Source organism: Pseudophryne corroboree (assembly GCF_028390025.1).
Source record: "Pseudophryne corroboree isolate aPseCor3 chromosome 3 unlocalized genomic scaffold, aPseCor3.hap2 SUPER_3_unloc_4, whole genome shotgun sequence".
Classification (NCBI taxonomy): Eukaryota; Metazoa; Chordata; class Amphibia; order Anura; family Myobatrachidae; genus Pseudophryne; species Pseudophryne corroboree.
In genome coordinates, this window is record NW_026967530.1 from 914,912 (window position 1) to 937,934 (window position 23,023).

The 23,023-nt window shown below is 44.1% G+C and overlaps 1 protein-coding gene across 1 annotated transcript in view; it reads left to right on the forward strand.

The window, feature by feature from the left end:
- Nucleotides 1–23,023, forward strand: part of LOC134984197 (gastrula zinc finger protein XlCGF26.1-like) — a 69,853-nt gene that overhangs the window by 21,457 nt on the left and 25,373 nt on the right. Inside the window, exons 2-4 of the mRNA XM_063949830.1 lie at nucleotides 16,524–16,602; nucleotides 16,721–16,818; nucleotides 17,009–17,120. Coding sequence (XP_063805900.1) covers nucleotides 16,566–16,602; nucleotides 16,721–16,818; nucleotides 17,009–17,120 — 247 coding nt within the window. The 5' untranslated portion in view covers nucleotides 16,524–16,565. The remainder of the gene's footprint in view (nucleotides 1–16,523; nucleotides 16,603–16,720; nucleotides 16,819–17,008; nucleotides 17,121–23,023) is intronic.

The window sequence follows — 23,023 nt, forward strand, 5'->3', positions numbered from 1 at the left end:
AATTGTACAATAAACCAAATCTATATCTTATCATAAAACCCTTTATCCTCACTGCAGTTCTATTGCCAAGAGCTATTCTACATTCACATCAAATTGCATCAAATTGCAGATGTCAGCTAGATAACTAGCAGCAATATAGTGGTAACAATTGTTGCAATCAGATCTTCAGGCTATCTATTCAACAATGTTGAGTGTATATTCAGACACAATTGTTACGATGTAAAGAAAAGTCACGGGTCACGTGACGAAACGCGTCAGGACTCCTCCCCCGTTTGCCTCACTGACCGATCATTGTCTCTGACACTCTCCGGACGGCTCTGCTACATTTCCCACGGGATTAATCAGCACGATAGCCAGGACAGGACACAGCCGAATTTCCTCTCCGCACAGTGCCAGTGGTTACCAGCAGTCTCTCTCCCCCACATATCCTACGGACGGTGCCAGTCCAGGGAGATCGAGGCGTTCCACCAAGGTACTCTCTCTGCAGCGGGTTCCCTCCAACAGCAGTCACACACCTGTTCTTCCCCACAGACTGCAACGGGCGGTGCACGCCCAGGGACAGCAGGTTTAACAGTGGGACCCCGGCTAGCACGGCCAGTGCTTCAAAATTCTGCAGCTTCATTTGAGTTTTCTGGCTTTACCCGAGGACGCTCGGGACCAGCCAGCCTACCGGAGAGGTAATCAATTATTTCACCAACACCTGTCATCGGCTCCTGGAACTCTGAGACGTTACATTACATAGCTCTTGAATTCAGAGCGAGTGAGTGCATTCTACATCCATTAATTCTTTTCTTTACATCGTAACAATTGTGTCTGAATATACACTCAACATTGTTGAATAGATAGCCTGAAGATCTGATTGCAACAATTGTTACCACTATATTGCTGCTAGTTATCTAGCTGACATCTGCAATTTGATGCAATTTGATGTGAATGTAGAATAGCTCTTGGCAATAGAACTGCAGTGAGGATAAAGGGTTTTATGATAAGATATAGATTTGGTTTATTGTACAATTTTTACTGTATTATAATAAATATATTTTTACATTCAAAAAATCCCCAAGGACACCTTGGTTGTTATTTAATTTTAGATCACAGGGTCAGTGAGTGTTGAGCGCTTCTATTCTATATCCACTTTTCTTTAGTTTATCAATCTAGGAGTAACTCACTACTCCTTATAGAAGCGCACACACCTCTGACACTTGGGATCTTATTTTCAAGTTATAAGCTATTTCGCTTAATTTATTAGAGGAATAGAGACACATCGGCGCAGCAAAATTTCTCTTCTACATTCCTTGAAAGACATCACCTGTAAAATGGGTACCCCTATCACTTTCGATTATTCTAGGGATACCATATCTACATACAAATTCCTGCACAATTTTCTTAGCAGTAAACATAGCGGTATTTGTAGCCGCAGGAAATGCTTCGACCCAATTTGAGAAAACATCTATACAGACAAGTACATATTTCAAATTCCGACAAGGGGGTAATTGTATAAAGTCAATTTGTATTACCTGGAAAGGGCCGCCAGCAGGTGGGATATGGGATGGTTCTGTAGGTATTGCCTTTCCAATATTCTTTCTCAAACAGGTAAGGCATGACATTGCTCTTTTACTCGCATGAGAGGAGAATCCTGGGGCGCACCAATATGCTCTTACCAATTTGCACATCCCTTCCTTGCCTAGATGAGTCAGCCCGTGAGCTGCTTCAGCCAGACATGGAAGATATGCTCTGGGGGCCACTGGTTTACCATGTCCATCCGTCCAGAGTCCTAAGGACTCCTGGCCATATCCCTTTGCCCTCCAGACTGCCTTTTCCTGTGTGGAACACAAATTTTGCATCTCACACAACTTCTGTGTGTTGATGGTATTAAATACCATCAGTTGTGTTGTGTCTGTCTGTCTGGGGGTAGCAGCTGCTAACTTAGCAGCTTCGTCTGCTCGGCTGTTACCAAGTGATACTGGGTCCTGGCTATATGTATGTGCTTTACATTTGATAACAGCCACTCTGTCGGGTTCCTGTATCGCTGTTAGAAGCCTTTTTATGTGAGCTGCATGCGCTACCGGTGTACCAGCTGCCGTCATGAAATTTCTGAGGCGCCATAGGGCTCCGAAATCATGAACTACCCCGAAGGCGTATCTAGAATCGGTGTAGATATTGGCTGACTTACCCTTAGCCAATTCACATGCTCTGGTTAGGGCGACCAGTTCAGCAACCTGGGCTGAGTGAGGTGGGCCTAGCGGTTCCGCTTCTATGGTGTCTTGGTCATCTACGACTGCGTATCCAGTACACAAGTCTCCCGAGTCTGACTGTCTATGACAACTACCGTCCGTGTAGAACGTGAGTTCTGCATCTTCCAGTGGGTTGTCACTGATGTCAGGCCTTGCGGTAAAATTTTGGGTCAAATATTCCATACAATCATGTGTATCTTCCTTTGTATTAAATCCTCCTTCCCCATCACTCTCACCTTCCACCCTTTGTGCCTGACCAGGCACACCTGGGAGATATGTTGCAGGATTTAATGCACTGCATCTCCTTATGGTGATGTTTACGGGGGCCATTAGGGCCAATTCCCATCTTGTAAACCTCGCTGATGATACGTGTCTGGTTTGGGCAGAATTCAATAAGGCTGACACTGCATGTGGCGTATGGATTGTGAGGTTGTGGCCTAGCACGACATCTTCGCTTTTTGTCACTAGCAATGCTATCGCCGCAACGCTACGCAAGCATGTGGGGAGGGATCGCGCTACCGTATCTAGCTGAGCGCTGTAGTATGCAACTGGCCTGCTGGCATCACCGTGCTTTTGGGTTAGTACGCCTGCCGCGCAACCAGCACTTTCTGTTCCGTATAGTTCAAAGGGTTTCCCATAGTCTGGCATACCTAGTGCTGGTGCCTGCGTTAGGCACTGTTTAAGTCTCTCAAATGCTGTTTCGGACTCGTCTGTATGCTAAATCCTATCAGGTTTGTTTGAGGAGACCATTTCCTGCAAAGGTAACGCTAAAATGGAAAACCCTGGGATCCAATTACGGCAATACCCACACATTCCTAAAAATGTTCTGATTTGTTGCTGGGTTTGTGGCAGAGTCATGTCTCTAATTGCTTGGATTCTATCAGCGGTCAGGTGTCTCAGTCCTTGTGTTAAACAGTGTCCCAAATATTTTACCTTAGTTTGGCATAATTGCAACTTGTCTTTGGAAACCTTGTGTCCTGTGTCTGAAAGATGAAACAGGAGCTGTTTCGTATCCTTCAGGGATGCTTCCAATGAATCAGAACACAGTAGTAGATCGTCCACGTACTGTATTAATACTGATCCACTCACTGGTTGGAAAGACTGTAAACAATCATGCAAAGCCTGAGAAAATATACTTGGGCTATCTATGAATCCTTGTGGTAATCGAGTCCATGTGTATTGGACTCCTCTGTATGTGAATGCGAATAAATATTGGCTGTCAGGGTGCAGAGGTACCGAAAAGAAAGCAGAGCAGAGGTCAATAACAGTGAAAAATTTCGCAGTGGGAGGGATTTGCATTAGGATGACAGCTGGATTTGGCACTACGGGGAACTGACTCTCAACTATTTTGTTAATCCCCCTTAGATCCTGCACTAGTCTGTAACCCCTCCCCCCACTCTTTTTCACAGGGAAGATGGGACTATTAGCAGTGCTGGACGTTCTTACCAGAATGCCCTGTTGTAGCAAGCGCTCTATTACTGGGTAAACTCCTAACTCCACCTCTGGCTTCAGAGGGTACTGTGGGATTTTTTGGAGCTATCCTACCATCTTTTACTTGTACAACTACCGGAGCTACGTTTGCCATTAATCCAGTGTCCTGTCCATCTTTAGTCCAAAGTGACTCTGGTATCTGAGATGTCATTTCTTCTACTTGGGAGGGAGTCCTATTTGTCATAGTGGTATGTGACATTAATTTTGACGGGGAGTCTAACATGTCTCGTACTTCCTGAGCGTGATTCTCAGGTATGTCCAAGAATACACCTTCAGGAGTACAATAAATGACACACCTCATTTTACACAGTAAGTCTCTTCCCAGGAGATTGGTCGGTGCCGATGCAGCCAGCAAAAAGGAATGCTTGGTATGTAAAGGCCCTATTGTAATCTCGGCTGGTTTGCTAACAGGGTAGTGCTGGACTACTCCTGTTACTCCCATGGCTGGAATTGTCCTACCAGTGGTTCTCATGCCCACTGTCGAATTTATCACTGATTTGGCCGCCCCTGTGTCTACAAGAAAGTTTAATGATTTACCAGCTACATTAATTGCAATTTCGGGTTCACTTCCAAGGCTTGCAATCAATTTTACTGGCTGCAGATTACAGGTATGGCCACACCCCTATTGGGTATGGTGACCTCCCTGAATCCCGCTGGCAGCAACTACTTGTGAGGGAGATAGCTGGGAACTACCAGAGGCATGCCAGTCTCTGTTCGGGGGATATCTTTTTGTTTCCCCTGTATGTGGCTCATAACTCCGTCTCTGTGGACCCTGATCCCAATGTCGTGTGTCGTGTCGTTGTCTAGGGGGTTGGTAAGACTTTTGTCGATTTCTTGATCTACAGTCTCGTGCAAAGTGTCCCTGTTTGTGACAAAAATAACATGTTACCACAGTTGACTTACCCACAGGGTTTGGTGATATTACCACAGGCTGCTTTGTGGTCAGGGCCTGTATACTTACTGACATTAACTTATCACCTTGTGACTCCCTGTGTCTGGTGATGTTTCGGTCGTGATCAATAGCAGCCTCTCTCAAAGTGGCCACTGACAGACCTCGCCAACATGGTTGCGTGGTCTGTACCCTTGCCTTTAATGCTTCCTTTAAACCATCCATTAGTACAGATACTGCTACTTCTTGATGGTTTGCATTGGTCTTAATGTCCTCTATACCAGTGTACTTTGCCATTTCTAATAGTGCCCGGTGAAAATATTCTGCTGCCGTTTCTGACTCCTTTTGTTTAATGGAGAATATTTTGTTCCATTTAACAACGGCTGGGAAATACTCCTTTAACTGTAAATTTATCCTTTTTACGTTATCTTTGTTGTACACATCTGTAAGAGGTACATCCTGATCTAATCCACAGTCAACTAAGAATTGAGCTGCGTCGACATTGGAGGGTAAACAAGCTCTTAGCAATATCTGCCAATCTTTATTATTGGGCTCTAAAGTGTTTCCTAGGTCCCTGATGTATTTTTGGCTAGCAACTAAATCTTTTCTAGGGTCAGGGAATTCAGACACTATGGTCCTCAATTCCATTCGGGTAAACGGGCAATACATGGCAATGTTCCTAACGGGTGTGGCTCCTGACGTGTCTGTTTTCCAATTGGGAACTACTATTACCTTAACAGGATTTACTCTAACAACCTCATTCTGTGTAGATTCTACAGCCTGTGGTGAAATTGTTTCAGCATAATGTATGGTGCCGTACTTACCCGTTGACACGACCTCACCTATCCCTCCGCTAGGGGCCTTTGTTACTAATCTCGGGGGTGGAGCAGTTCCTACTGTGGTTTCCGATATGGTGGCCGCTAGAGAGAGCGCTGAAATTGTTGCCGAATCGTCTTCTTGATCACACTCCTGAGGAAAGTTCAAAACAGGGTACAACTTGCACGGGTTAATACTTGCATGGGTTAATGGTTCAACATTATCTTTAACATTTACATGGTTACTAAGTGATTGTGTGTTACACCTTAGTGCGTCTTTCTCCGCAATCAACTTCTCTCCCGCTATATATGGTGGCGGCGGGGCCGTGGCTATCAGTTTCCTGACCGACCCAGATCCCGCCGCCTGAGCCAAACCTCTCTGTATCTCACCTTCCTGTTGCCACAACTGCAAATAATCATAATGCTTGATTCGTCTCTTTGCTGATTTTATGAGACATATCCTCCTCCTTAAATTTTGTAACACTTCTGGGCTGAAGCTACCTATTCTTGGGAATTTCTCCCCGTCATGTACCGTCATTCTCTCCCATTCATCACATAAAACCTCTGTGTGACTTCCATATTTCTCACACATTACGTATCTGGCCGATCCTACTGGTCGGTTTACAGAGTCAGCCCGAACCGAGGTTGATCGCCCCCTTCCTGAACAACTGGCCCCCATAATCTGCAGGTGTTGCTTGCTCTACCTCTGATCTCTATATCAGGGTCTTCAGCGAACCCTTGCAGAAAACCAAAATATTCACGATAGGCAGACGGTGAAGTTTACCGAGCACCCCACTCGCTCGCCCACGCCGACCAATGCGACCTGATCACACCGATATGGTGCTGGCGCACTCGACCCAGGGCACCTATTACCCTTTGTTTACTTGAAAAATGCGAGTGTGATCCGAAGAGCACTACCCTTTCCAGTAAAGGTGGGGTTGTCAGATAGTTCCTGAGTGACCAGCGAACTTCCCTTTTTGAAAAAAATAAAAAATTACACAAATCACGTTAGAATGTACAAATAGCGTTTGTGACCCCTTTACTCTAATGGTACTAGGTCAGATTACTAACTACTGTACACAATTACGTGCGGTCCAATCGTTCAGCACACAAGCAACTAAGCTTATGTACGGAAAGACCAATGGAATCGAAAATTGCGGCTGCGAATTCCTTCAGCGAGAGCTTGTATGGCCTATATGGGTGTTGCACCAACCCTTTTCGGTGTTGTGCCTGTGGACTGTATAGCGGACTTCCTTGTTTACTGTACCTGGACCTGCTGGTCTACTATGACCTCCTGGTCTTGTTCTATACGACCTCCTGGTCTGACCTCCTGGTCTTGTTTTATACGACCTCCTGGTCCGCTATACTCTAATGCTCAAATTGTATGTTTAACTAAGGATGCCTCCCTAGCCACCGTGCATGTCACTTACACGTATGTTCCTCACGAGTACTCGGTGATTTCTTTTGGTTCAACCTCCAAGTTATATAAACTTATGTAATACAAAAACACTCACTCATCACATGTACACTTTTGTTTCTATTTCTATTTCTGCGCAGAAATTTTTCTTTAGACCAGATGTGTTACCAATTAGGAGCAGGATCTGTTAATTTAAATTTCGGACACCCAAAAATAGACTTGCGTTATTTCTCGCCTCGCGTTATTTACCGCTTTGCGTTATTTATCGCTTTGCGTTATTTATCGCTTTGCGTTAAAAATCAACTTATCGTGACTTGAGCTACGTGGGCGTAACCGGACGCTCCGTTGCGTAATATACGCTGCGTGCGTCGGCCTTTGGATTGCGTACGCAAGTCTTTGTTAGGGACACGTGCACGCAAAGCAAAGATCCACCGTAACACAATTTATACTTTTATCAATGTAGATGATCCTTGATCATCTACCACACACCACACTGACTTCGCCTTATCTCCCAGGCAAAACTGTGTGTTTGTCTATATTTTAACTTTATTACCTCTATTCTTAAATTATGAAATAACAGCAAATCTCTTTTAGCACTTTTATCAACTATAAAACTGGCAAACAGGAGAGTGATATACGAAAATACACAAATGAAAAAGGAATGCAGATATATATGTGTGCGTGTGTACGCAAGATAGAAAAATAAACAGTTTTAAAAGACACTAGCGTTTTGCTCTTACCTCCGGTTCCCGGATTCCTTCAGCACCCTTTACCTAAGCGAAGCAGACGCTTATCCCGTCAGCACTACGAGGGATACAACCTCCCGCCCTTTGCTGAGGGATAATGTCTGCTGATCTACCTAGTGCAGATATGTGAAGGACTGGACGAGCCCCCAATTGATAAAGCTAAATATTTATCGTATATAAAACACTTTAAGAGGTCTAAGAACACTGTACGCTATCTACGTAAGAAGTACCGTAATGGTACGCAAGTTGCGTAAACGATCGCTCAACCGTAGTCGAGACGCTCAAGCGTCACGTTCGCTTACGGCCCAGAGATCACAGGCAGGCACGCTATTGGCCGCCGACTAACGTAATGATTCGCTATAGCGTAGCGGACGCTCGGGACCACGAGGAGATCACCAGCGGTGCAGACGCTTATAACGTTAAACCTTTATATCTATACCTTTAACAACGAAATATACAGTAAACCTTAGTGTGGTGACAGAGTGTAAGTGCAACCTGGTGTAACCTGATTAACTACAAAGCTGCTTGAGCGTCACCGACGCTCAGGGAATACTTAACACTATAAGAAATACACAGATACCTGGGCTTAGGGTCCAAAACCTATTATATGTATTATGACTATTATACTTGCAAAAGAATCGCAGTACAAAGCATACACTACAGTATAACATAGACTAACTAACCAGATAACTACACAGGAAATACAATACAATACAATTAAGGGAAAAATACGGGAGAAATAGAAGAGAGAGAGAGAGAGAGAGAAATGGCTCACAATAACATCAAGACAATATGATTGCGGAGAAACACTTACGCACAAGGGGAAACGATCGCATGCGCCTCGATATCCAGCTCCCGATTATCAGCAATGAGAACCGTTGAAGAGAGAGAGAACTGGATACGGTCGGCCTGCCTATTTATGCCCCACACACAATACAATTCAATGGTCCCTACAATCTCATTGTTCATTGGACACAGGAATTCGGCTTCGCATTATAACAAAAGGTCATAGGTTGATTCATACAGGTGGGCTGTGACTATTTCCAACAGCTCAGGTGGGAGGGAAACTGGGTTTCCCGCCGCCTGGGTAATAAAGTGCAAATAAAGTAAATGTTCATAAACTTCTTATGTCCATAACTATTCGCACGAGCGATTAATCTGCTCCAAACCAACACCGGAATATTGCTAATTAAATGTTCTTCCGATGGATACTAAACACCACTGTATTACTCCTGTCTGACCCTTCGTATCAAACAAAGAGGGATTTCTCTGTTCATGAACATTCTATATTAACCAAACTTGCAGAATCTATCAAAGGGACCATGGCCCTCATTCCGAGTCGTTCGCTCGGTATTTTTCATCGCATCGCAGTGAAATTCCGCTTAGTGCGCATGCGCAATATTCGCACTGCGACTGCGCCAAGTATCTTTGCTATGAAGAAAGTATTTTTACTCACGGCTTTCTCATCGCTCCGGCGAACGTAATGTGATTGACAGGAAATGGGTGTTACTGGGCGGAAACACGGCGTTTTATGGGCGTGTGGCTGAAAACGCTACCGTTTCCGGAAAAAACGCAGGAGTGGCCGGAGAAACGGGGGAGTGGTTGGGCGAACGCTGGGTGTGTTTGTGACGTCAAACCAGGAACGACAAGCACTGAACTGATCGCACAGGCAGAGTAAGTCTGGAGCTACTCAGAAACTGCTAAGTAGTTTCTGCTCGCAATATTGCGAATACATCGGTCGCAATTTTAAGATGCTAAGATTCACTCCCAGTAGGCGGCGGCTTAGCGTGTGTAACTCTGCTAAATTCGCCTTGCGACCGATCAACTCGGAATGAGGGCCCATAATCTACAAAATACATTATATAGTGAAAATATGTAATGATTGAGTCGCACGCTACGATCGCATAAACTCTACCGTAAATACGCATACCATGCGCCTGCGGGTGCCCGCGACTGTTAGTATGCGCACGTACGGGAGAGCGTACGCATGCGCAGCACGGACCTGTGTGAGGTGCAAATATGGTAGTGTGCATAGAGATATTTTTCTGACTTTGACAACCTCATACACTGTAATATACACACACACACACACACACACACACACACACACACACACACACAGCAATGTCATCACTGATCTGTATTATACTGTATATTATATCCCTGTTATACCTCATACACTGTAATATACACACACACACACAGCAATGTCATCACTGATCTGTATTATACTGTATATTATATCCCTGTTATACCTCATACACTGTAATATATACACACACAGCAATGTCATCACTGATCTGTATTATACTGTATATTATATCCCTGTTATACCTCATACACTGTAATATACACACACACAGCAATGTCATCACTGATCTGTATTGTACTGTATATTATATCCCTGTTATACCTCATACACTGTAATATACACACACACACAGCAATGTCATCACTGATCTGTATTATACTGTATATTATATCCCTGTTATACCTCATACACTGTAATATACACACACACAGCAATGTCATCACTGATCTGTATTATACTGTATATTATATCCCTGTTATACCTCATACACTGTAATATACACACACACACACACACACACACACAGCAATGTCATCACTGATCTGTATTATACTGTATATTATATCCCTGTTATACCTCATACACTGTAATATACACACACACACACAGCAATGTCATCACTGATCTGTATTATACTGTATATTATATCCCTGTTATACCTCATACACTGTAATACACACACACACAGCAATGTCATCACTGATCTGTATTATACTGTATATTATATCCCTGTTATACCTCATACACTGTAATATACACACACAGCAATGTCATCACTGATCTGTATTATACTGTATATTATATCCCTGTTATACCTCATACACTGTAATATACACACACAGCAATGTCATCACTGATCTGTATTATACTGTATATTATATCCCTGTTATACCTCATACACTGTAATATATACACACAGCAATGTCATCACTGATCTGTATTATACTGTATATTATATCCCTGTTATACCTCATACACTGTAATATATACACAGCAATGTCATCACTGATCTGTATTATACTGTATATTATATCCCTGTTATACCTCATACACTGTAATACATACACACACAGCAATGTCATCACTGATCTGTATTATACTGTATATTATATCCCTGTTATACCTCATACACTGTAATATACACACACAGCAATGTCATCACTGATCTGTATTATACTGTATATTATATCCCTGTTATACCTCATACACTGTAATACACACACACACACACACACACACACACACACACAGAGCAATGTCATCACTGATCTGTATTATACTATATATTATATCCCTGTTATACCTCATACACTGTAATATACACACACACACACAGCAATGTCATCACTGATCTGTATTATACTGTATATTATATCCCTGTTATACCTCATACACTGTAATATACACACACACAGCAATGTCATCACTGATCTGTATTATACTGTATATTATATCCCTGTTATACCTCATACACTGTAATATACACACACACACAGCAATGTCATCACTGATCTGTATTATACTGTATATTATATCCCTGTTATACCTCATACACTGTAATACACACACACAGCAATGTCATCACTGATCTGTATTATACTGTATATTATATCCCTGTTATACCTCATACACTGTAATATACACACACACAGCAATGTCATCACTGATCTGTATTATACTGTATATTATATCCCTGTTATACCTCATACACTGTAATATACACACACACAGCAATGTCATCACTGATCTGTATTATACTGTATATTATATCCCTGTTATACCTCATACACTGTAATATACACACACAGCAATGTCATCACTGATCTGTATTATACTGTATATTATATCCCTGTTATACCTCATACACTGTAATATACACACACACACACAGCAATGTCATCACTGACCTGTATTATACTGTATATTATATCCCTGTTATACCTCATACACTGTAATATACACACACAGCAATGTCATCACTGATCTGTATTATACTGTATATTATATCCCTGTTATACCTCATACACTGTAATATACACACACACACAGCAATGTCATCACTGATCTGTATTATACTGTATATTATATCCCTGTTATACCTCATACACTGTAATATACACACACACACAGCAATGTCATCACTGATCTGTATTATACTGTATATTATATCCCTGTTATACCTCATACACTGTAATATACACACACAGCAATGTCATCACTGATCTGTATTATACTGTATATTATATCCCTGTTATACCTCATACACTGTAATATACACACACACACACACACACACACAGCAATGTCATCACTGACCTGTATTATACTGTATATTATATCCCTGTTATACCTCATACACTGTAATATACACACACACACAGCAATGTCATCACTGATCTGTATTATACTGTATATTATATCCCTGTTATACCTCATACACTGTAATATACACACACACACAGCAATGTCATCACTGATCTGTATTATACTGTATATTATATCCCTGTTATACCTCATACACTGTAATATACACACACACACACACACACACACAGCAATGTCATCACTGACCTGTATTATACTGTATATTATATCCCTGTTATACCTCATACACTGTAATATACACACACACACAGCAATGTCATCACTGATCTGTATTATACTGTATATTATATCCCTGTTATACCTCATACACTGTAATATACACACACACACAGCAATGTCATCACTGATCTGTATTATACTGTATATTATATCCCTGTTATACCTCATACACTGTAATATACACACACACAGCAATGTCATCACTGATCTGTATTATACTGTATATTATATCCCTGTTATACCTCATACACTGTAATATACACACACACAGCAATGTCATCACTGATCTGTAATATACTGTATATTATATCCCTGTTATACCTCATACACTGTAATATACACACACACACAGCAATGTCATCACTGATCTGTATTATACTGTATATTATATCCCTGTTATACCTCATACACTGTAATATACACACACAGCAATGTCATCACTGATCTGTATTATACTGTATATTATATCCCTGTTATACCTCATACACTGTAATATACACACACACACACACACACACACACACACAGCAATGTCATCACTGATCTGTATTATACTGTATATTATATCCCTGTTATACCTCATACACTGTAATATACACACACACAGCAATGTCATCACTGATCTGTATTATACTGTATATTATATCCCTGTTATACCTCATACACTGTAATATACACACACAGCAATGTCATCACTGATCTGTATTATACTGTATATTATATCCCTGTTATACCTCATACACTGTAATATACACACACACACACAGCAATGTCATCACTGATCTGTATTATACTGTATATTATATCCCTGTTATACCTCATACATTGTAATATACACACACAGCAATGTCATCACTGATCTGTATTATACTGTATATTATATCCCTGTTATACCTCATACACTGTAATATACACACACACAGCAATGTCATCACTGATCTGTATTATACTGTATATTATATCCCTGTTATACCTCATACACTGTAATATACACACACACAGCAATGTCATCACTGATCTGTATTATACTGTATATTATATCCCTGTTATACCTCATACACTGTAATACACACACACAGCAATGTCATCACTGATCTGTATTATACTGTATATTATATCCCTGTTATACCTCATACACTGTAATACACACACACAGCAATGTCATCACTGATCTGTATTATACTGTATATTATATCCCTGTTATACCTCATACACTGTAATATACACACACACAGCTATGTCATCACTGATCTGTATTATACTGTATATTATATCCCTGTTATACCTCATACACTGTAATATATACACACACAGCAATGTCATCACTGATCTGTATTATACTGTATATTATATCCCTGTTATACCTCATACACTGTAATATACACACACAAACAGCAATGTCATCACTGATCTGTATTATACTGTATATTATATCCCTGTTATACTTCATACACTGTAATACACATACACACAGCAATGTCATCACTGATCTGTATTAGACTGTATAATATATCCCTGTTATACCTCATACACTGTAATATACACACAGCAATGTCATCACTGATCTGTATTATACTGTATATTATATCCCTGTTATACCTCATACACTGTAATATACACACACACAGCAATGTCATCACTGATCTGTATTATACTGTATATTATATCCCTGTTATACCTCATACACTGTAATATACACACACACAGCAATGTCATCACTGATCTGTATTATACTGTATATTATATCCCTGTTATACCTCATACACTGTAATATACACACACACAGCAATGTCATCACTGATCTGTATTATACTGTATATTATATCCCTGTTATACCTCATACACTGTAATATATACACACACAGCAATGTCATCACTGATCTGTATTATACTGTATATTATATCCCTGTTATACCTCATACACTGTAATATACACACACACAGCAATGTCATCACTGATCTGTATTATACTGTATATTATATCCCTGTTATACCTCATACACTGTAATATATACACACACAGCAATGTCATCACTGATCTGTATTATACTGTATATTATATCCCTGTTATACCTCATACACTGTAATATATACACACACAGCAATGTCATCACTGATCTGTATTATACTGTATATTATATCCCTGTTATACCTCATACACTGTAATATACACACACACACAGCAATGTCATCACTGATCTGTATTATACTGTATAATATATCCCTGTTATACCTTATACACTGTAATATACACACAGCAATGTCATCACTGATCTGTATTATACTGTATATTATATCCCTGTTATACCTCATACACTGTAATATACACACACAGCAATGTCATCACTGATCTGTATTATACTGTATATTATATCCCTGTTTTACCTCATACACTGTAATATACACACACAGCAATGTCATCACTGATCTGTATTATACTGTATGTTATATCCCCGTTATACCTCATACACTGTAATATACACACACACAGCAATGTCATCACTGATCTGTATTATACTGTATATTATATCCCTGTTATACCTCATACACTGTAATATACACACACACACACACACACACACACACACACACACACACACACAGCAATGTCATCACTGATCTGTATTATACTGTATATTATATCCCTGTTATACCTCATACACTGTAATATACACACACACAGCAATGTCATCACTGATCTGTATTATACTGTATATTATATCCCTGTTGTGCTGGGAATGGGACATTATACAGTAACACCAGGGGATGTGTCTGGGTGATGACTGGAGAGGTGTCTGCTGGGAATGGGGCATTATACAGTAACACCGGGGGACATGTCTGGGTGATGACTGGAGAGGTGACTGCTGGGAATGGGACATTATACAGTAACACCAGGGGATGTGTCTGGGTGATTACTATAGAGGTGACTGCCGGGAATGGGACACTATACAGTAACACCGGGGGATGTGTCTGGGTGATGACCGGAGAGGTGACTGCCGGGAATGGGGCATTATACAGTAACACCAGGGGATGTGTCTGGGTGATGACTGGAGAGGTGACTGCTGGGAATGGGACATTACACAGTAACACTAGGGGATGTGTCTTGGTGATGACTGGAGAGGTGACTGCTGGGAATGGGACATTATACAGTAACACCAGGGGACGTGTCTGGGTGATGACTGGAGAGGTGACTGCTGGGAATGGGGCATTATACAGTAACACCTGGGGACGTGTCTGGGTGGTGACTGGAGAGGTGACTGCTGGGAATGGGGCATTATACAGTAACACCGGGTGATGTGTCTGGGTGATGACTGGAGAGGTGACTGCCAGGAATGGGGCATTATACAGTAACACCTGGGGATGTGTCTGGGTGATGACTGGAGAGGTGACTGCCGGTAATGGGGCATTATACAGTAACACCGGGGAACGTGTCTGGGTGATGACTGGAGAGGTGACTGCTGGGAATGGGGCATTATACAGTAACATTAGCGGATGTGTCTGGGTGATGACTGGAGAGGTGACTGCTGGGAATGGGGCATTATACAGTATCACCGGGTGATGTGTCTGGGTGATGACTGGAGAAGTGACTGCTGGGAATGGGACATTATACAGTAACACCAGGGTATGTGTCTGGGTGATGTTTGTAGAGGTGACTGCTGGGAATGGGACATTATACAGTAACACCAGGGGACATGTCTGGGTGATGACTGGAGAGGTGACTGCTGGGAATGGGGCATTATACAGTAACACCGGGTGATGTGTCTGGGTGATGACTGGAGAGATGACTGCTGGGAATGGGACATTATACAGTAACACCAGGGTATGTGTCTGGGTGATGTCTGGAGAGGTGACTGCTGGGAATGGGACATTATACAGTAACACCAGGGGATGTGTCTGGGTGATGTCTGTAGAGGTGACTGCTGGGAATGGGACATTATACAGTAACACCAGGGGACATGTCTGGGTGATGACTGGAGAGGTGACTGCTGGGAATGGGACATTATACAGTAACACCGGGGGACGTGTCTGGGTGATTACTGGAGAGGTGACTGCTGGGAATGGGACATTATACAGTAACACCAGGGGATGTGTCTGGGTGATGACTGGAGAGGTGACTGCTGGGAATGGGACATTATACAGTAACACCAGGGGATGTGTCTGGGTGATGACTGTATCACTGTGTGTGTCAGGTTCCTATAAGGTGTCAGGATGTCACTGTCTATGTCTCCATGCAGGAGGAGGAGTATATAGAGGAACACAGGGATCTGTACAAGGACATGATGATGGAGAATCACCGGCCCCTCACATCACTGGGTAAGAGGAGACTGTCATGTATTGTACAAGGGAGAGCAGGTATGGGGTCCCCTATATACACACATCATCTGATAATCACATATATACACTGTACTCAGTCACTGTGTGTCTCCTACAGATGGGCCCAGTAACAGAGATACCCCAGAGAGATGTCCCCGTCCTCTGTATTCCCAGGATTGTACAGAGGAGAATCCCAGGACCCCACAGGAGGATCAGGTAGGTGGGATTTAGGGTCTCACCCATATACCAAAGTGACTGTCACTATATGATCTGTAGAGGAGCTGTGTGTATTATACACTGATATTATACTGTTTCACCTCCATTTAATCTGACTGTATGTAAATGTCATTATAGTGTTTGTTTGTTTGTTTGTTTGTTTGTTTGTTTGTTTGTTTGGTTCATTTAGGTAGAAGGTTTGTCTGACGTAAAGACAGAAGATATAGAAGGAGAAGAAGAGACGTATGTGAGGGGTGATCAGAAGTGTAAGGAGGAGGAGATCCCTACAGATATCAGCACAGGTGAGTAATAAACACTTATTACAGTTAATAGTAATTTATTCTCCTTGTTCTGTCACTACAAAAATATCTTATCCTACACCCTCCTCTGTCAGTACAGACTAATGATGGGAATGTTTCTGCTCATTGCTGTAGGTAGGAGCCATCAGCCCCTATTATACTCCTGCTATCCCCCTCACATCATGTCACTGTGTGCTACCAGTCCAGAGATCTGACCAGTCTCCTCCCCACACTCTCTGGTGTATCTCATACATCAGGAGCCATCAGCCCCTATTATGCTCCTGCTCTCCCCCTCACATCATGTCACTGTGTGTTACCAGCCCAGATCTCTGACCAGTCTCCTCCCCACACTCTCTGGTGTATCTCATACATCAGGAGACATCAGCATCTATTATACTCCTGCTCTCCTCCTCACATCATGTCACTGTGTTACCAGCCCAGAGGTCTGACCAGTCTCCTCCCCACACTATCTGGTGTGTCTCATACATCAGGAGCCATCAGCCCATATTATACTCCTGCTCTCTCCCTCAGATCATGTCACTGTGTGTTACCAGCCCAGAGATCTGACCAGTCTCCTCCCCACACTCTCTGGTGTATCTCATACATCAAGAACCATCAGCCCCTATTATACTCCTGCTCTACCCTCACATCATGTCACTGTGTGTTACCAGCCCAGAGATCTGACCAGTCTCCTCCCACACTCTCTGGTGTATCTCATACATCAGGAGTCATCAGCCCCTATTATACTCCTGCTCTACCCTCACATCATGGCACTGTGTGTTACCAGCCCAGAGATCTGACCAGTCTCCTCCCCACACTCTCTGGTGTATCTCATACATCAGGAGCCATCAGCCCATATTATACTCCTGCTCTCCCCTCACATCATGTCACTGTGTGTTACCAGCCCAGAGATCTGACCAGTCTCCTCCCCACACTCTCTGGTGTGTATCATACATCAGGAACCATCAGCCCCTATTATACTCCTGCTCTCCCCCTCACATCATGTCACTGTGTGTTACCAGCCCAGAGATGTGACCAGTCTCCTCCCCACACTCTCTGGTGTGTCTCATACATCAGGAGCCATCAGCCCATATTATACTCCTGCTCTCTCCCTCAGATCATGTCACTGTGTGTTACCATCCCAGAGATCTGACCAGTCTCCTCCCCACACTCTCTGGTGTATCTCATACATCAAGAACCATCAGCCCCTATTATACTCCTGCTCTACCCTCACATCATGTCACTGTGTGTTACCAGCCCAGAGATCTGACCAGTCTCCTCCCCACACTCTCTGGTGTATCTCATACATCAGGAACCATCAGCCCCTATTATACTCCTGCTCTCCCCCTCACATCATGTCACTGTGTGTTACCAGCCCAGAGATCTGACCAGTCTCCTCCCACACTCTCTGGTGTATCTCATACATCAGGAGTCATCAGCCCCTATTATACTCCTGCTCTACCCTCACATCATGGCACTGTGTGTTACCAGCCCAGAGATCTGACCAGTCTCCTCCCCACACTCTCTGGTGTATCTCATACATCAGGAGCCATCAGCCCCTATTATACTCCTGCTCTCCCCTCACATCACATCACTGTGTGTTACCAGCCCAGAGATCTGACCAGTCTCCTCCCCACACTCTCTAGTGTATCTCATACATCAGGAGCCATCAGCCCCTATTATACTCCTGCTCTCCCGCTCACATCATGTCACTGTGTGTTACCAGCCCAGAGATCTGACCAGTCTCCTCCCCACACTCTCTGGTGTATCTCATACATCAGGAACCATCAGCCCCTATTATACTCCTGCTCTCCCCCTCACATCATGTCACTCTGTGTTACCAGCCCAGAGATGTGACCAGTCTCCTCCCCACACTCTCTGGTGTATCTCATACATCAGGAGCCATCAGCCCCTATTATACTCCTGCTCTCCCCCTCACATCATGTCACTGTGTGTTACCAGCCCAGAGATCTGACCAGTCTCCTCCCACACTCTCTGGTGTATCTCATACATCAGGAGCCATCAGCCCCTATTATACTCCTGCTCTACCCTCACATCATGTCACTGTGTGTTACCAGCCCAGAGATCTGACCAGTCTCCTCCCCACACTCTCTGGTGTTTCTCTTACATCAGGAGCCATCAGCCCCTAATATACTCCTGCTCTACCCTCACATCATGTCACTGTGTGTTACCAGCCCAGAGATCTGACCAGTCTCCTCCCACACTCTCTGGTGTATCTCATACATCAGGAGCCATCAGCCCCTATTATACTCCTGCTCTACCCTCACATCATGTCACTGTGTGTTACCAGTTCAGAGATATGACCAGTCTCCTCCCCACACTCTCTGGTGTATCTCATACATCAGGAGTCATCAGCCCCTATTATACTCCTGCTCTACCCTCACATCATGTCACTGTGTGTTACCAGCCCAGAGATCTGACCAGTCTCTTCCCCAGACTCTCTGGTGTATCTCATACATCAGGAGCCATCAGCTCCTATTATACTCCTGCTCTCCCCCTCACATCATGTCACTGTGTGTTACCAGCCCAGAGATCTGACCAGTCTCCTCCCCACACTCTCTAGTGTATCTCATACATCAAGAACCATCAGCCCCTATTATACTCCTGCTCTACCCTCACATCATGGCACTGTGTGTTACCAGCCCAGAGATCTGACTAGTCTCCTCCCCACACTCTCTGGTGTATCTCATACATCAGGAGCCATCAGCCCCTATTATACTCCTGCTCTCCCCTCACATCATGTCACTGTGTGTTACCAGCCCAGAGATCTGACCAGTCTCCTCCCCACACTCTCTGGTGTATCTCATACATCAGGAACCATCAGCCCCTATTATACTCCTGCTCTCCCCCTCACATCATGTCACTGTGTGTTACCAGCCCAGAGATCTGACCAGTCTCCTCCCACACTCTCTGGTGTATCTCATACATCAGGAGTCATCAGCCCCTATTATACTCCTGCTCTACCCTCACATCATGGCACTGTGTGTTACCAGCCCAGAGATCTGACCAGTCTCCTCCCCACACTCTCTGGTGTATCTCATACATCAGGAGCCATCAGCCCCTATTATACTCCTGCTCTCCCCTCACATCATGTCACTGTGTGTTACCAGCCCAGAGATCTGACCAGTCTCCTCCCCACACTCTCTGGTGTGTATCATACATCAAGAACCATCAGCCCCTATTATACTCCTGCTTTCCCCCTCACATCATGTCACTGTGTGTTACCAGCCCAGAGATGTGACCAGTCTCCTCCCCACACTCTCTGGTGTGTCTCATACATCAGGAGCCATCAGCCCCTATTATACTCCTGCTCTCCCCCTCACATCATGTCACTGTGTGTTACCAGCCCAGAGATCTGACCAGTCTCCTCCCACACTCTGGTGTATCTCATACATCAGGAGCCATCAGCCCCTATTATACTCCTGCTCTACCCTCACATCATGTCACTGTGTGTTACCAGCCCAGAGATCTGACCAGTCTCCTCCCCACACTCTCTGGTGTTTCTCTTACATCAGGAGCCATCAGCCCCTAATATACTCCTGCTCTACCCTCACATCATGTCACTGTGTGTTACCAGCCCAGAGATCTGACCAGTCTCCTCCCACACTCTCTGGTGTATCTCATACATCAGGAGCCATCAGCCCCTATTATACTCCTGCTCTACCCTCACATCATGTCACTGTGTGTTACCAGCCCAGAGATCTGACCAGTCTCTTCCCCACACTCTCTGGTGTATCTCATACATCAGGAGCCATCAGCTCCTATTATACTCCTGCTCTCCCCCTCACATCATGTCACTGTGTGTTACCAGCCCAGAGATCTGACCAGTCTCCTCCCACACACTCTGGTGTATCTCATACATCAGGAGTCATCAGCCCCTATTATACTCCTGCTCTACCCTCACATCATGGCACTGTGTGTTACCAGCCCAGAGATCTGACCAGTCTCCTCCCCACACTCTCTGGTGTATCTCATACATCAGGAGCCATCAGCCCATATTATACTCCTGCTCTCCCCTCACATCATGTCACTGTGTGTTACCAGCCCAGAGATCTGACCAGTCTCCTCCCCACACTCTCTGGTGTGTATCATACATCAGGAACCATCAGCCCCTATTATACTCCTGCTCTCCCCCTCACATCATGTCACTGTGTGTTACCAGCCCAGAGATGTGACCAGTCTCCTCCCCACACTCTCTGGTGTGTCTCATACATCAGGAGCCATCAGCCCATATTATACTCCTGCTCTCTCCCTCAGATCATGTCACTGTGTGTTACCATCCCAGAGATCTGACCAGTCTCCTCCCCACACTCTCTGGTGTATCTCATACATCAAGAACCATCAGCCCCTATTATACTCCTGCTCTACCCTCACATCATGTCACTGTGTGTTACCAGCCCAGAGATCTGACCAGTCTCCTCCCCACACTCTCTGGTGTATCTCATACATCAGGAACCATCAGCCCCTATTATACTCCTGCTCTCCCCCTCACATCATGTCACTGTGTGTTACCAGCCCAGAGATCTGACCAGTCTCCTCCCACACTCTCTGGTGTATCTCATACATCAGGAGTCATCAGCCCCTATTATACTCCTGCTCTACCCTCACATCATGGCACTGTGTGTTACCAGCCCAGAGATCTGACCAGTCTCCTCCCCACACTCTCTGGTGTATCTCATACATCAGGAGCCATCAGCCCCTATTATACTCCTGCTCTCCCCTCACATCACATCACTGTGTGTTACCAGCCCAGAGATCTGACCAGTCTCCTCCCCACACTCTCTAGTGTATCTCATACATCAGGAGCCATCAGCCCCTATTATACTCCTGCTCTCCCGCTCACATCATGTCACTGTGTGTTACCAGCCCAGAGATCTGACCAGTCTCCTCCCCACACTCTCTGGTGTATCTCATACATCAGGAACCATCAGCCCCTATTATACTCCTGCTCTCCCCCTCACATCATGTCACTCTGTGTTACCAGCCCAGAGATGTGACCAGTCTCCTCCCCACACTCTCTGGTGTATCTCATACATCAGGAGCCATCAGCCCCTATTATACTCCTGCTCTCCCCCTCACATCATGTCACTGTGTGTTACCAGCCCAGAGATCTGACCAGTCTCCTCCCACACTCTCTGGTGTATCTCATACATCAGGAGCCATCAGCCCCTATTATACTCCTGCTCTACCCTCACATCATGTCACTGTGTGTTACCAGCCCAGAGATCTGACCAGTCTCCTCCCCACACTCTCTGGTGTTTCTCTTACATCAGGAGCCATCAGCCCCTAATATACTCCTGCTCTACCCTCACATCATGTCACTGTGTGTTACCAGCCCAGAGATCTGACCAGTCTCCTCCCACACTCTCTGGTGTATCTCATACATCAGGAGCCATCAGCCCCTATTATACTCCTGCTCTACCCTCACATCATGTCACTGTGTGTTACCAGTTCAGAGATATGACCAGTCTCCTCCCCACACTCTCTGGTGTATCTCATACATCAGGAGTCATCAGCCCCTATTATACTCCTGCTCTACCCTCACATCATGTCACTGTGTGTTACCAGCCCAGAGATCTGACCAGTCTCTTCCCCAGACTCTCTGGTGTATGTCATACATCAGGAGCCATCAGCTCCTATTATACTCCTGCTCTCCCCCTCACATCATGTCACTGTGTGTTACCAGCCCAGAGATCTGACCAGTCTCCTCCCCACACTCTCTAGTGTATCTCATACATCAAGAACCATCAGCCCCTATTATACTCCTGCTCTACCCTCACATCATGGCACTGTGTGTTACCAGCCCAGAGATCTGACCAGTCTCCTCCCCACACTCTCTGGTGTATCTCATACATCAGGAGCCATCAGCCCCTATTATACTCCTG